At 40.5% G+C, this 15256-nt stretch overlaps 1 protein-coding gene, 1 long non-coding RNA gene and 1 pseudogene across 7 annotated transcripts in view; 1 reads left to right on the forward strand and 2 right to left on the reverse strand.

Annotated features, from left to right (window-relative positions):
- Positions 1-1264, reverse strand: part of LOC124043434 (A-kinase anchor protein 9-like) — a 134714-nt gene extending 133450 nt beyond the window's left edge. For all 6 annotated transcript variants that reach the window (XM_046362045.1, XM_046362043.1, XM_046362044.1 and 3 more), the window contains exon 1: positions 1009-1264. In XM_046362045.1, coding sequence (XP_046218001.1) covers positions 1009-1056 — 48 coding nt within the window. In that variant the 5' untranslated portion in view covers positions 1057-1264. The remainder of the gene's footprint in view (positions 1-1008) is intronic.
- Positions 1265-4584: 3320 nt separating this feature from the next.
- LOC124042786 lies at positions 4585-6654 on the reverse strand. The gene is made up of 3 exons (XR_006840200.1): positions 5821-6654; positions 5599-5705; positions 4585-4644 (listed from the first exon to the last, which is right to left on the reverse strand). It is a non-coding gene; the product is annotated as an uncharacterized LOC124042786 (long non-coding RNA).
- Positions 5247-13498, forward strand: LOC124042785 (annotated as a pseudogene).
- Positions 13499-15256: the final 1758 nt, after the last annotated feature.

Raw genomic sequence — 15256 nt, forward strand, 5'->3', positions numbered from 1 at the left:
CATCTAGCCTTCTTTTCAAATACTGCATAAATACTACTGACTCAAAATACACCTCTAGCGTCATAGGTATGGGTGGTGGAGTGGTGTCAAGTCATGGTATTGTGCATTAGGGCCTAAACTCGTCAAGGGATTAAGGCAGAGGAATGACACTGCAAAGGCAGTAACCTCACATTCTGAAAGGAGTCCAGTATACTTTCCTTCCATCTGTCTCCAAGTACCCTTTTACATTTTTAGACTAAAGCAGTGACGTGATTTTCATCATCCTTCTCAGTTGACTATGACTGTGTTATCGTATCATCTTACAAGTAGGCTACTGTGGACCCCAGGAAGAGTAGCTGCTGATTTTGCAAAAGCTAATGGGGATCCTAATAAAATACCTAAAATACTGTACCAGTTCACTGGATACTTCGAAATTGTTTTGAAAATGCAATGATGGTTGAAATAATAGTTTGTGTGACATCCATCCCTTCTGCATGACATGAAGTTGTTTTACATTACTCAGTTAATCTTATTTGTAACACTGGTTGTTACAGTGTAACGTTAGTATGCTATAAAATAAAATATGTATGAGACCATTTGAGTTTGCTCAAGCTAACTTGGGGCATGTCCTGAAAAACCTGTCACACAATAAGATCAACCTTTTAAATCGCGTGACTAATAAAACCTGACGTTGACCGGAAAGGCTGAACTGGTTAGCTGGCTAACATTCATACTTTTCTTCAAAACTGGTAGATTTTAGGAGGAAACAGCACGTTTCTATGAGATGCCAATGGCTGGGTCGCATGACAAAGGAAGTCCGGCTAGCTTGCTAACCCGGGCTGTCATCCACATCCACATTGGGGGACATGTTTTCTAGTAGTGACAGCAGACAAGGACAGGAACACGGAAGGGGCTTCCAAAACAGCTACTAAATTAAACTATATAAGACAATGTATTAATGAGCACGCGCAGCAATAAATGTTGTTCCCAAGGTTGACTAGTAGAAACACAGAGAAAGTGCTATCATACCTTTGCTTTGCCGGCCTCGAGCTTCTTTTGCCTCTCCTCGTCTTCCATTACCGTTGTCCCTGTGGCTGAGAGAAGAGGAAAGGGGCTTCATGCAATGTGTCAGCGAATACGCTCAGAGTCTGTGGGGAAAGTGTCTGTCTGTTGACATTAAAATGGTTTGGTAATGGTGTCAAATCACTGCGATAAACTCGCATTAGGAGCCGACTCCTTGCTACAGCCACATCTCCGCCGCCATGTTCTCCACGTAAACACGAGACTGATTGTGATGACGTCACATAGGTGGCTTTTTCCGCAGCTACGCCCCTTTGGGATCGTCAGAATGTCACTCACAGTTCAAAACGTTGATTTTATTCTTATTTTTACAGAGGGAAACATACTGTGTGTACACAAGTACAATATAGATTGAAATCATTTGCATGAGTAAATACATATTCTCTTTTCTGTGGAGGTGCAAACAAGATCACTGGGTTGCATCATCACTCATCAGGATTAATTTCACATTGCCCCAGTTAAAAAACAGATCTATTTTAAATTAAATTAAATATGGTCTCGCCATATGATTATTTCTGAAATTGTGGTATTAAAACAAATACAAAATGAGAGCACACTTTGCACACCTAAAATCCTCACAAACTTTTACAGATACACAATTGAGAACATCCTGTATCTCCGCCTGGTACAGCAACCGCAGGGCTCTCCAGGGGGTGGTGCGGTCTGCCCAACGCATCACCGGAGGCAAACTACCTGCCCTCCAGGACACCTACAGCACCCGATGTCACAGGAAGGACAAAAATATATTCAAGGACAACAACCACCCGAGCCACTGCCTGTTCACTCGGCTATTATCCTGAAGGTGAGGTTAAAGGTGCATCAAAGCTGGGACAGAGAGATTGAAAACAGCTTCTATCTCAAGGTCATCAGATTGTTAAATAGCCATCACTAGCATATTAGAGGCTGCTGCCTATATACATAGACTTGAAATCACTGGCCACTTTAATAAATGGAACACTAGGCACTGTAATAATGTTAACATATTTTGCATTACTCATCTCATATGTCTATACTGTATTCTATTATATTCAATTGTATCTTAGTCTATGTCGCTCTGATATTGCTCATCCATATATTTTTACGTATATATTCTTAATTCCATTCCTTAGATGTGTGTATTGTTGTGAAATTGTAAGATATTACTAGTTAGATATTACTGCACTGTTGGAGCTAGAAACACTAGCATTTCACTACACACACAATAACATCTGCTAAACACATGTATGTGACCAATAAAATTTGATTTGGATCACAGTCATAGAACATGTATATTTGACATTTACACACATTGCTTCCACCCCAACCCAATCACAAGTTATACCACATATAGCATTTAGGGAAATTCTCTGGATTCTCCATTGTGCTGGGAAGCCATGATGGCAACCCCTGATATTCAGCATTGTAAATGTGATTTAGGTCAAGAAAGCTCACAGAAAAGAAAAACCAATCCTTTGAAGCTTCTACACAGACCTACATACCGGCAGCAGCAGGAGAAGGTGGTCTGTGTCTTCGGCTGATGGGAGCTGTGCAGCTTATGGTCTGGCAGATCTTGAATTCCACCCATCTTCTCTTTGACATCTTTAGCTACCCACTTCGAATCCCAAATAAAGGTGCTCAGCTCCCACCTGTCAGTTTTTGTTGTCTGTGCAGTACCTTCAGCAAGACCTGCTGCCCATCAGAAAGTTTTTGGCCTTTAATAATGGATGGCTCTGAGGAGTACTATGTCAGTGTCACAGTAACCCAAGAACCACCACAATTGCAGGGCATCAACAAATAGATCAGGAAACTGTAACACAGTGAGTCCACAAAGACACAAGCATTTTGATGGTAAAACTATAGTGGTTGGGTTGTTTTGGTTAAGATTGTTTCCAGTTGATCTTGGAAGAAAGAATAAGAGAGGCTGAGAAGAGACTGATAATAGGCTATGGAACATTAGTGTTGGTCACTCAAATCTATTTCCCTATTGATTTAGTCTTGAGGATCCCAAGCCTGCTAAAAGCGGGGCTGATGAATGACAACAATGCATAGTCGTATCAGATGACCACTGCTGCCATATGAGGTCTCAACAGAATTCCCTAACAAATGCATTTGAGCAAAAAATACAAGGCTGTGATTTGGACTGAATAAAATAAAAATAAATGCATTCAAGGCTTAAATAAATAACCATTGCTTACAATAATAAACCTTTATTTTTTTATATATCACCTTTATCTAACCAGGTAGGCCAGTTGAGAACAAGTTCTCATTTACAACTATGAATTGGCCCAGATAAAGCAAAGTAGTGCGACAAACAACAGAGTTGCACAAACAAAAGTACAGTCAATAACACAATAGAAAAACTATATGTACAGTGTGTGCAAAGAGTAGGGAGGTAAGGCAATAAATAGGCCATAGAGGCAAAATAATTACAATTTAGCATTGACACTGGAGTGATATATGTGCAGATGATGATGTGCAAGTAGAGATACTGTGGTGCAAAAGAGCAAGAAGATTAATAACAATATGGGGATGAGGCAGTTGGGTGTGCTATTTTCAGATTGGCTGTATACAGGTAAACTGCTCTGACAGCTGATGCTTTAAGTTAGAGGGGCCAAAGTTTCTAGCTTCAGTGATTTTTGCAATTTGTTCCAGTCATTGGCAGCAGAGAACTGGAAGGAAAGGAGACCAAAGGAAGTGTTGGCTTTGGGGATGCATAGTGAAATATACCTGCTGGAGCATGTGCTACGGGTGTCCTATATACATGTGTACTTTAGTTATTACAACGCATGAGATTCCCACATTGTAGACTGTACATTGAATATATTCAATGATCATGTACTCTTCCTTGGCAAATAAAGGTGTGGTTCAGGTATGAACCTCTGAGGCATTATTTTTCAGTCATATCAACCTCCATTATTTGAATGATGCTGTGTCTGCATGTATGTATTACAATTATACACTTCAACAGTGTTTACCACTCCTGCTCCTGGGACATCAATGACTACACATTGTAACTATGCAATAGACTAGAAACATGATTGATATGTAATTCATATATACAGGGGAAAAAAACGATGCATATCTAACTCCCTTCATCTGCATTAATCTGAGGACCCAGGATAGTATTTCAATGAGATACTTAATTTCAACCAGTGGAGAATGCTTTATTGAAAGAAGTTCATTATCCAGGTGTTATAAATATATAAATGCATTATAATTATGATAATTGTAATATTATAAATAGAAGTTCAATCTGTACTTCAATGCACATGTGGTGTGCATTATAAAACGAGGAAGAAAGACGAGGTGGGGAGAGAGGTGTAGAAGACAGAAAGGGAAAGAGGTAAGAACAGGGGAAGACCGCATTTGATTCATGAATTACAGTGCTACCCCAATATTCTCCCAGCTCATCACAATTGGGGTGTCTCCTAACCAGCCTTGGGCCCCCAGTTGGCCCGAAGGTTATCTTAAGAGCGGGTGAGGTGGCGATGACGGGACTGGCTTCCTCTCTCACATCAAAACATACCTGCAGACGATGATCATGCTGTGCCCTCTGTGTCAGCCAGTTCAGATGCGGGAGGGGTTCACCAAAACAGCTGATATAACCTAGAGGATTTAGGGAGAAGGGGGAGAGGGATGAAGTGAAGAAGAGAGACTGTTATTGTGTGTGTCTCACCTGGTGTCCGCACTTAGTGGCTATAGAGTACTTTTGTCAAGACCCGGTTGCGAACCCGGGTCTCCGGAGTGAGAACCAACTGAGCCACGAATAGTCGGCAGAACCCAGAAGATGAGGCAGACACAGCAGTACTTGAAACGGTGTATTTAATGAAGTAAAAAGTGAAGTTCTTCAGGAAAACGTGTAACTCCACAACCTCAAAAGGAATTCCACAAGAACAAAGGTAATCCTCCAAGACAAAAACAGTAAATACACAAGGTGGAAGGTAAAGCACAAAAAGCCTCAAAAGATACTCGAAAAACAAACAAACAAGAACAAAAAACAGAATTCCACAAGAGAGTCCACCGGGATCAACAAGAGTTCACAGAGTACTAGGGCTGGGTGCTAACATACAAACACAAAGCAAAGAACAGAGGAAAACAAAGGGTTTAAATACAATCAGGGGAAACGAGGCACAGGTGCAAATAATAATGGGGATCAAGGGAAAACAAAAAGGTCAAAAGGCACAATGGGGGCATCTAGTGACCAAAAACCGGAACAACCCTGGCCAAATCCTGACAACTTTATATGCTGAAAAACAGACACATGAGGACAAACAATAGAAGGTAATGTCAATAGAAGATACTGCATGTGATGGAGACACCTACCTGAAACATTTAAATATAGAGGGCTATGTGTCTCACCACTTGGTTATTGCAAGGCTAACCCCCAGGGAAATCATGACTTGACAGCAACAGATCGTCCAGTGAAAATGGCTGTGTTCATGTGGTGTAAAATCTGAAAATTAGCAGCTGACATCTTAAGGGTTTTTAATTAATGCATGTGAGACAGGTACAACAAGACAGGCAGAGATGGAGAAAAATAACACACAACAGTTTACTTACCTTTGGTTATGGACACTTTTGCCAGCAATAAAGCTTCCACGGCCTGTTCCTCGGACAGTGAACATTTGGCAATGTCTAAATTTTCAACCCCTTGATCAGCTCGCTCTCTGAAAGTAAATAAAACAGCTTATTTTTTTATAGATATGAAAATAACTAAGATATGACCGTTTTATCTAAATCAGCAGCTTTATGATACGTCAATTACAGCCCAGTGCTGCTTACCTGAGATGCCATCTTTGTAGGTGTCCGCTTTGACTTCCTTTGTGTCGCTAACTAGCTAGCCATTTCACACCGGTTACACCCGACTTTAAAAAATCTAAATATACACATTGCGAGATATTTGACGAAATAGACAGACATGCCTATATTTCCCCCATAGGAAACAACGGGAAGGCCGCAGAGTTCCAATATTATTTTTGTTTGTTACATTTTAACTATAAAACAACGTGAGCAGGTCTCATTGTCAACAATAGCGAAACAGGCATTGTGACGTTGAACAATAAACTGGGAATAGAACGTTCGGAAGGCGAGTTGGTGCCACGGTGCTCAAAAGAACTAATAGGAGCTGACAAGGTGAAAAATGCACTAAAATAAGGCATGTTTTTTTCACGATTACTTCATAACGACGGCAAGCAGCTGGAAAATGTGGTCATATTATGAAACTGGGCTCCACGGCGGATGCAATGAACTCGTTTTTATCAGAAAAGAACATTGTCAAAAATTGAATGTGTCCAGTTTACTATCTACAGGGATTACAGAGCACTCTCCTCTGAGTAGGAACCGTTGGCCGGTGTCAGTAAACATCGGGGGAAAAAAGCGTAATTAAATTGTTTCCAGCAGCACATTTACAGTCACCAACGCTCTGGTTAACACGAAAACTGCCTTACCAGCTCTACTAGGGCGAGTAAAATGGTCAGAGTGGTCTCAATTGTGTCTGGGAGTAGCTAGCCAACGCTAGCTTTGGTGCTTGACTGCCGTTGTAAACGCTCAAATCAACCGTACTCCTCGGTCTGAACGTCCAGTGTGCGCTCCGAGAGCGAAACGGTCTGAATTTACAAACGGACAATTTTTCTCTGAATGGAAACACCATAATATTAATCAAATTAATTTAGCTAAATGTCTTAAAATCAATCCAATCTACTATGTTATTACAAAAATATGTTAAATTCTCCGGTAATGCCAATACGGAATTCTATCAAATGCTTCTCAAAGATGCCCCCTGGTGGTCAAACTAGAGAGTTGGCAAGTCAGTCAAGAACAAATTCTTATTTACAATGATGGCCTACCCGAGCCAAACCCTAACGACACAGGGCCAATTGTGCGCCGCCCTACGAGACTCCCAATCACAGCCGGTTGTGATACAGTCTTGAATCAAACCAGGGTCTGTAGTGACACCTCTGCACTGAGCTGTGATGCCTTAGTCCGCTGTTTTACTAGGGAGCCCCAATTTAGATGAGTATAACTTAGGCAAGAACACACGGATGGACCTTCCTGTTTCATTCTCTTTAGAGAGTCAAGGTAATGTACTTGCAAAGTGTTCGTATATGACTGAAAAGCTGGTCCAAGGCAGGCCTATTTTGTTTCCTTGGGTCTACAGACACAATTTAGTTATTAAAGGTCCAATGCAGCAATTTTTATCAATATCAAAAACATTTTTAGGTAACAATTAAGTACCTTTTGTGATTGTTTTCAATTAAAATGGTCAAAAATGAACAAAAATATCTTCTTAGCAAAGAACAATTTCTCAAGCAAGAATTTTGATAGGTCTGTCTGGGAGTGATCTGAGTGGGGAGAGAATCTGAAAACAAACTGTTATTGGTGGAAAGTTTTTTTTTTTTACGTCACCGGGCAGGCCAAAACTCCATCCCACCAAAACAGGCTTAAATTTCAGGCAGTCTTTTCAAACAGCGTTTACATTCAAAGGGCATTATCACAATTTAAACAATTCCATAGTGTTATCCCAACCTCATAATGTGGACATATAAAACACATGTAAATCACAATTTTGACTGCACTGGGCCTTTAAACATACAGCAGCATAACTTTACACTTATACAACTCTGTCATATGGTAAAGAAAGCCAACTATAGCCTATAAGGATGACAGACAATGCAGGGTGATTTACAGAAATGTGTATAAATACCCGCCAAGGAGGCAGTAACACAAATATTCTCAGTTTATACCAATAAACCTCTTATAAATAAAATTTGATTTGAAATAGAAAGTATTGCTATATATTGCATGGCATTACAAACTGCATCCACGGTGATCTAGCGCTGAAGTGAATTGAATGTAAACAAACTGCCTGCTTACTCCTCGTTCGTTGGTAATTGGGAAATGGCATGCAATGTGTGGTAGAGGAGAAACAAAACTCCATTATAAACTGGTTGCATTGAACCCTGAATGCTGATTGGCTGACAGCCGTGGTATATCAGACCGTGTACCATAGGTATGAGAAAATATGTATTTTTCCTGCTCTAATTACGTTGGTAACCAGTTTATAATAGCAATAAGGCACCTCAGGGGTTTGTGATATTTGGCCAATTTACCACCGCTAAGGGCTGTGTCCAGGCAGTTCGCTTTGCATTGTGGCTAAGAACAGCCCTTAGCTGTGGTATATTGGCCATATACCACACCCTCTTATTGCTTCAATAATTTCTTGTTTAGGTAGTTAGCTACACAAGCAAATCAATTTATTGAAAAAGCATTTACAATGTGGTACAAACAACGCGTGCACTGTCAATGGGAGAGTAATTAGCTAGCTAGCTGGTAGCTGCTCTTAGCAACGCTAGCATTTACATACTACTATAACAAAAATATAAATGCAACATGTAAAGTGTTGGTCCCATGTCTCATGAGATAATATAAAATGTCACAAATGTTCCATATGCATAAAAAGCATAGGAGAAAAGCATTTATCCTTCAAGATAATCCATCCACCTGACAGTGTGGTATATCCAGAAGCTGATTAAACAGTATGATCATTACACAGGTGCACCTTCTGCTGGAGATAATAAAAGGTCACTCTAAAATGTGCAGTTTTGTCACGCAACACAATGCCATAGATGTCTCAAGTTGAGGGAGCATGCAATTGGCATGCTGACTGCAGGAATGTCCACCAGAATTGTTGCCAGAGAATTGCATTTTAATTGCTCTACCATAAATCACCTCCAACGTCATTTTAGAGAATTTGGCAGTACCTCTAACCGGACTAAACACCGCAGAACACGTGTAACCATGCCAGCCCACGACTTCCACATCCGACTTCTTCACCTGTGGGATCGTCTGAGACCAGCCACCCGGAAGGCTGATGAAACTGAGGAGTATTTCCGTCTGTAATAAAGCCCTTTTGTGGGGGAAAAATGTATTCTGATTGGTTGGGCTTGGCTCCCAAGTGGGTGGGCCTATGCCCTTCCAGCCACACCCATGCAAAATATTTGTATTTTATTTTACTAGGCAAGTCAGTTAAGAACACATTTTTCTTTACAATGACAGCCTACTCCGGCCAAACCCAGACGACGCTGGGCCAATTGTGCGCCGCCCTATGGGACTCCCAATCACAGCTAGATGTGATGCAGCCTGGTTTCAAACCAGGGACTGCAGTGATGCCTCTTACACTGAGATGCAGTGCTTTAGACCGGTGCGCCACTAGGGAGCCCAATAGATTAGGGCCTAATGAATTTATTTAAATGAACTAATTTCCTTATATAATATATAATAATAATATAATAATATATGCCATTTAGCAGACGCTTTTATCCAAAGCGACTTACAGTCATGTGTGCATACATTCTACGATAACAACATTAGACCATTAGACCATAACAACATTAGACCATAACAACATTAGACCATTAGACCATAACAGCATTAGACCATTAGATCATAACAACATTAGATCATAACAACATTAGACCATTAGATCATAACAACATTAGACCATAACAACATTAGACCATTAGACCATAACAACATTAGACAATTAGATCATAACAACATTAGATCGTAACAACATTAGATCATAACAGCATTAGACCATTAGATCATAACAGCATTAGACCATAACAACATTAGACCTTAACAACATTAGACCATTAGACCATAACAACATTAGACCATAACAACATTAGACCATTAGACCATAACAACATTAGACCATAACAACATTAGATCATAACAACATTAGACCATTAGACCATAACAACATTATATGACCTGTAATTCAGTAAAATCTTGAAAATGTTGCATGTTCTATTTATATTTTTGGCTCAGTATAAATGAGCGTTACTAGGAATTAGCTTGCAAAAAAAATTGAATATCCTGCCATAAATTAAATAAATTTCAATTTATACCCTGCTGATTGTCCGTAGTGTTGGTCCTTATGCATGGGGACATTGAGAAAGATAATCTAATCTAATAGAACATAAATTATACAGACTTTCCAAACGTGGGCCCGGTCTGTTGTAGTCTCACTTTCTCTCTGCTAACATGCCTCATGTCAAAATAAAAGTCCTGCAGGTGTGCCATACCTTGAAAAAAAAGCAATAACTTGGTGGATCTTTAATTTTGATATGAGGTAAGCAGAGAGGAATTGACCTCGTTGAGGAACTGCATGTTTCGACAACAGACCTGGGTTTGGATTTTCTGTTTAATTATACTATGTTCTATTAATATTTTTTCTCAAATTCCCCCATGAATAAGGACCAAGCCTACAATCAACAGAATAAGGCTAAATGTAATTGTATTGAACTATTCTGTTTTTTTTGCAAGATAATTCCAGCGTTGTAAAAAGCAGCTAGCTAGCTAGCGAGCTATGTTAAGTTACAGCAAGCTAACTTTAGTTGTCTCCAAGAAACAATTAAAATATATTGTAAACTGCATCACAGTACTAGCTGTGCCACCAGAGACTGGGTTCGAGCCCAGGCTCTGTCGCAGCCGGTCGTGACCGGGAAGCCCATGGGGCGGTGCACAATTGGCCTAGCGGTACCCACGTGCCATTTCCTCATTGGTTCTACCCACATGGGTGATTGAAAGACGAACTGTTTTGCCGGTAGTCGTGGTAAAAGTGTAGATGCCAATCACCATATAAATTAAACAATGAAAAAGCCTGGAAGTAGGAGAGGTGACTAGAAACGATTCGGTTGACCAAATTAATTGTCGAAGTAGAGGACATTTTGCATTTAATGTAAAATAACAACTCAATGTTTATATCCCAGGACAAATTATCTAGCAACAGCAAGCTAGCTAAATAGGACAAATTAGCTAGCAAGTGCAAGCTAACTAGCTAAATTGCCATAAATGTTTCATGCTTTTCGACCTGTCCCCAAATTAATGTAGTTGGTTCAGAGTTTGTTTTGATATTTTAACCTGCGTGTCGTAATCGCGTTTGGTGTAGGGGGACGAAATACATTTATGCACGATGGCGCACACGCGCAGCCGTGTTAGGCACTGCATCTCAGTGCTAGAGGTGTCACTACAGATCCTGGTTCACTGTATCACAACCGGCCATAATTGGGAGACCCATAGGGTGGCGCACAATTGGCACAGTGCCGTTAGAGTTTGGATGGGGTAGGCTGTCATTGTAAATAAGAATTTGTTCTTAACTGACTTGCCTAGTTAAATAAAGGTTAAATAAAAATGTAATACACATTTATCATAACTAGAAGCAACTGCAATGGAGCATAATTGTGAGGCCCTGTTTTAAATTATGAATTGTTTCTATTCCTTCCTGGTTGGTTGCGTTTCACTATTCCATTTTGTCATGCCATGAACAGCCCACAAACTGAGGGCCTAGAAAGTGACTGAATTCTTTGGCGAAACCAGCGTGCATCTTTATGATCTCTCATCCTGCTTAGGGAAGGCGCAAAGTAGCTTGACTTAATGATTTCAGTAGACATTGGTTGTCTACTATTATTTCACTGGAGGTCTGTAGGTAGAATTGATTGATATATTATCTTGTATTTTTTCCTCTAGGTCTGATGTTATGTCTCGACCGTGTTGAAGATTACATTAATGCCGGGCCTGCTAGGCCTTCACAGAACCCTGTACCAGCTTTTAGCCACTTTGTTGCATCTCCTGCCCAGCTGACCTCTGTCGGTCTTCCCAGGGGTCTTTGCACCGTCACTCCAAATGTCAGTGACTCGAAGCCTTCAGTGGGACTTGAGAATGAGTGTCTGCTGGAGTGCTTTACCTTCATGTGGTGGACGTGAAGATGGGGCGCCAGTGCCAACCAGGGGTGCTCCGCAAGGTCATCACCAATGAGCAAGGTCTGGCTCACTTCCTCCATGGTAAAGGCGCCAGCCAGAAAGTGGTGACCGGCATCACCTCATGGTAACCATGCACCATCACTTGTTCGGGCGAGCACCTGGAGCAACACTGGCCGATGTGGCGAAGTGTCTTCAAGAGCGACAGTGAGATCATTAGCATTCTGGACCGCTTGCCTGAGTCCTCCTTCAGCTCGAGCGAAAACAACAACCTGGAGATTGGATTTGAAGATTTGATTTCCTGGGCTCGCTGGGCCTCAACGCCAAGGACCTCCACCACCTGCTGACCACGGCGCTGCGGATCTTCTCCAACAGTGTCAAGCTCTACCACCCTCGGTGGAGTTCCTGGAAGACGTGTGCGCCGAGTTGGGTGGGGAGGGCCCTGGGCAGTTTGCCAAGTCGGTGGTTTCTCGAAACCTCTACATCCTCATCCACAGCACCAAGTGGGTGAAGGCAAACATTGACTTCCTAAGGCTTCTTTCAAGATGAGTGACCCGGAGCTGCTGGCTCTGCTGCAGGGTGCCTGAGCAAAAATCCTGAACCTCTCTAACGAGTACCTGAAGAGATACCTAAAGAGGCTTCAGGAGAAGCTGGCGTCCCTCGGCTGTCGGAAAGTTGACATCAAGAAACTGATGGTCTGCTACCCCACTGTGCTGTTCATCAGGCCGGATACGCTGAGCTCCAAACTGGACTGACTGTCTGTTAAAGGGAGGGATCACTATGAAGCAGATCCTGGAGAAAGTCCTGAAGTATCAGGGCGACTAGAGGAGCTGTATAAGCTCCGGTATGACTTTGAAAAGAACGGCATCAACATTCTGGACACAAGCCAATAAAGATACGACCCCAAGTTGGAAAGACTGGCTCTCTCGTCAGAGGAATGAGTTGTGTCAACGTTTGGGTTATGATTAGCATTTAATCAGAATTGTTTTTGCACAAATGTTTGCCATTGCTGCCTGAAGCATGACCTCTACATATCACTGTCCTACTCCTAACCTATGAGATTTGATTGTGCATAGCTATATAGCTTCATAAGTATATGTTAGGTAAAAGCAACTCAATCATATAGAGAATCATGTCAGTATCTGGAAACATTATTTTTATGGAAAACAAAGAGTAAGCCTAAGTAAGGTAGTGTCATCATATTTGACCCATGATTTAGATTTTTACAATTGCTGACGAACTATGTATTATAGTACTGTGTCAATGTATTTCTCCGGTTTTGGGGCAGCTTAGTGAACTTCAATGCCTTAAGTTCAGAGGAAACACCACCCGTACCAATGTTTTTACAGAACTGTTAACTGCCAAGAGGCATCAAGACACTATTTATTGTTACTGTGTCCGAATAATGAACGATTCTCAAACTTCTCATTTGCCCGATGAGTTGTCCAATGAGAAATCAGTCAAACCCTTTCTTCTTAGCTTATCTGCCTTAGTGAATGAATGAATGTGAAAAATAAGGATATAATTTTTTACCAAACAAAAGGTTTGGAGAAGGTTAAGTTTGAAATGGATCACAAAATATGATGCATTAGGTTTACAATAAGTACTATTTATGTATGTGCTCTGATTCACACAAATGTATGCCAATAAACAGTAATAAAATATGATAGTTGATACTTTAATTAAACCTAAAAATTCTAAATGTCACTTACTGTATTCTGAAAACTTGATTGCTGAAATGCAAAACATTTTGGGACTGTATTAACAGTGGACTAATGAAATGAATACCAAAAGATTGTTTTGGAGTGATATTTTCCTGTAATGCTTTGATTTAGTATTTATGGCTAATTGAGTGCATTTATATGAAAACATCAACCTGTGGAGAGCCTCTACCTGCTATTAACGGCATTCAATATAATGTTGTATGCATATGCTACAGTGAAAGGCTACAGTGCAATTTTGATTGAATTGAGCAGTCTCCTAACAAAAGAGAATGAGAGAGGGAGATTCTCATTTGGGCAAAAGAACATCCTCTCCTCCGTTCTCCGGAAGCCAATAATGGCTGAGTGGTCGAAGAGAGTATCAATTCATTAGTAGGCAAACGGAAGAGTGTCCTCTCCTCTAGTGGCCTGAAAAAGTACCCAGTTGTTAAACTTGAGTAAAAGTAAAGATACCTTAATCAAAAATGACTCAAGTGAAAGTCACCCAGGAAAACACTACTGCAGTAAAAATATTTGGTGTTAAATATACTTAAAACGTCTTATGGCTGGGGGCAGTATTGAGTATCTTGGATGAATAAGGTGCCCAGAGGTGCCCAGAGTAAACTGCCCGCTACTCAGTCCCAGTTTCTAATATATGCATATTATTAGTATATTTGGATTCTAAAACTGTTTGAATGATGTCTGTGAGTATAACATAACTCATATGGCAGGCAAAAACCTGAGAAAAAATCCAACCAGGAAGTGGGAAATCTGAGGTTGGTCGTTTTACAACTCATTCCCTATTGAAGATACAATCGGATATTGGTCATGTTGCACTTCCTAAGGCTTCCACTAGATGTCAACAGTCTTCAGAACCTTGTTTGATGCTTCTACTGTAAAGGAGGGACTGATAAGGGCTCTTTGAGTCAGTGGTCTGGTAGAGTGCCACAAGCTCGTGACGTGAGAGGTAGCTCGCGTTCCATTGCATTTCTGAAGACAAAGATTTATGTTAAAAACATCCTAAAGATTGATTCTATACATCGTTTGACATGTTTCTACGGACTGTAACGGAACTTTTTGACATTTCGTCTGCTCCTAGTGAACGCGCTTTGTGAGTTTGTATTTGTTTACAAAACGAGCTAACAAAAGTAGCTATTTGGACATAAATGATGGACATTATTGAACAAAACAAACATGTATTGTGGAACTGGGATCCTGGGAGTGCATTCTGATGAAGATCATCAAAGGTAAGTGAATATTTATAATGTTATTTCTGACTTCTGTTGACTGCACAATATGGCGGATATCTTGTTGGCTTGTTTTGTCTCTGAACGCCATACGCAGATTGCATGGTTTGCTTTTTCCATAAAGCTTTTTAAAAAATCTGACACAGCGGTTGCATTAAGGAGAATCGCATCTAAGGTTCCATGCATAACACTTGTTTTTTCATCAACATTTATTATGAGTATTTCAGTAAATTGATGTGGCTCTCTGCAAAATCACCAGATGTTTTTGGAACTACTGAACATAACCCGCCAATGTATACTGAGATTTTTTGATATAAATATGAACTTTATCGAACAAAACATACATGTATTGTGCAACATGAAGTCCTATGAGTGTGATCTGATGAAGATCATCAAAGGTTAGTGATTAATATTTGATCTCTATTTCTGATTTTTGTGACTCCTCTCTTTGGCTGGAAAAATGGCTGTGTTTTTCTTTGACTTGGTTCTGACCTAACATAATCGTTTG

The sequence above is a fragment of the Oncorhynchus gorbuscha genome, linkage group LG09 (assembly GCF_021184085.1).
Source record: "Oncorhynchus gorbuscha isolate QuinsamMale2020 ecotype Even-year linkage group LG09, OgorEven_v1.0, whole genome shotgun sequence".
NCBI lineage: Eukaryota > Metazoa > Chordata > Actinopteri > Salmoniformes > Salmonidae > Oncorhynchus > Oncorhynchus gorbuscha.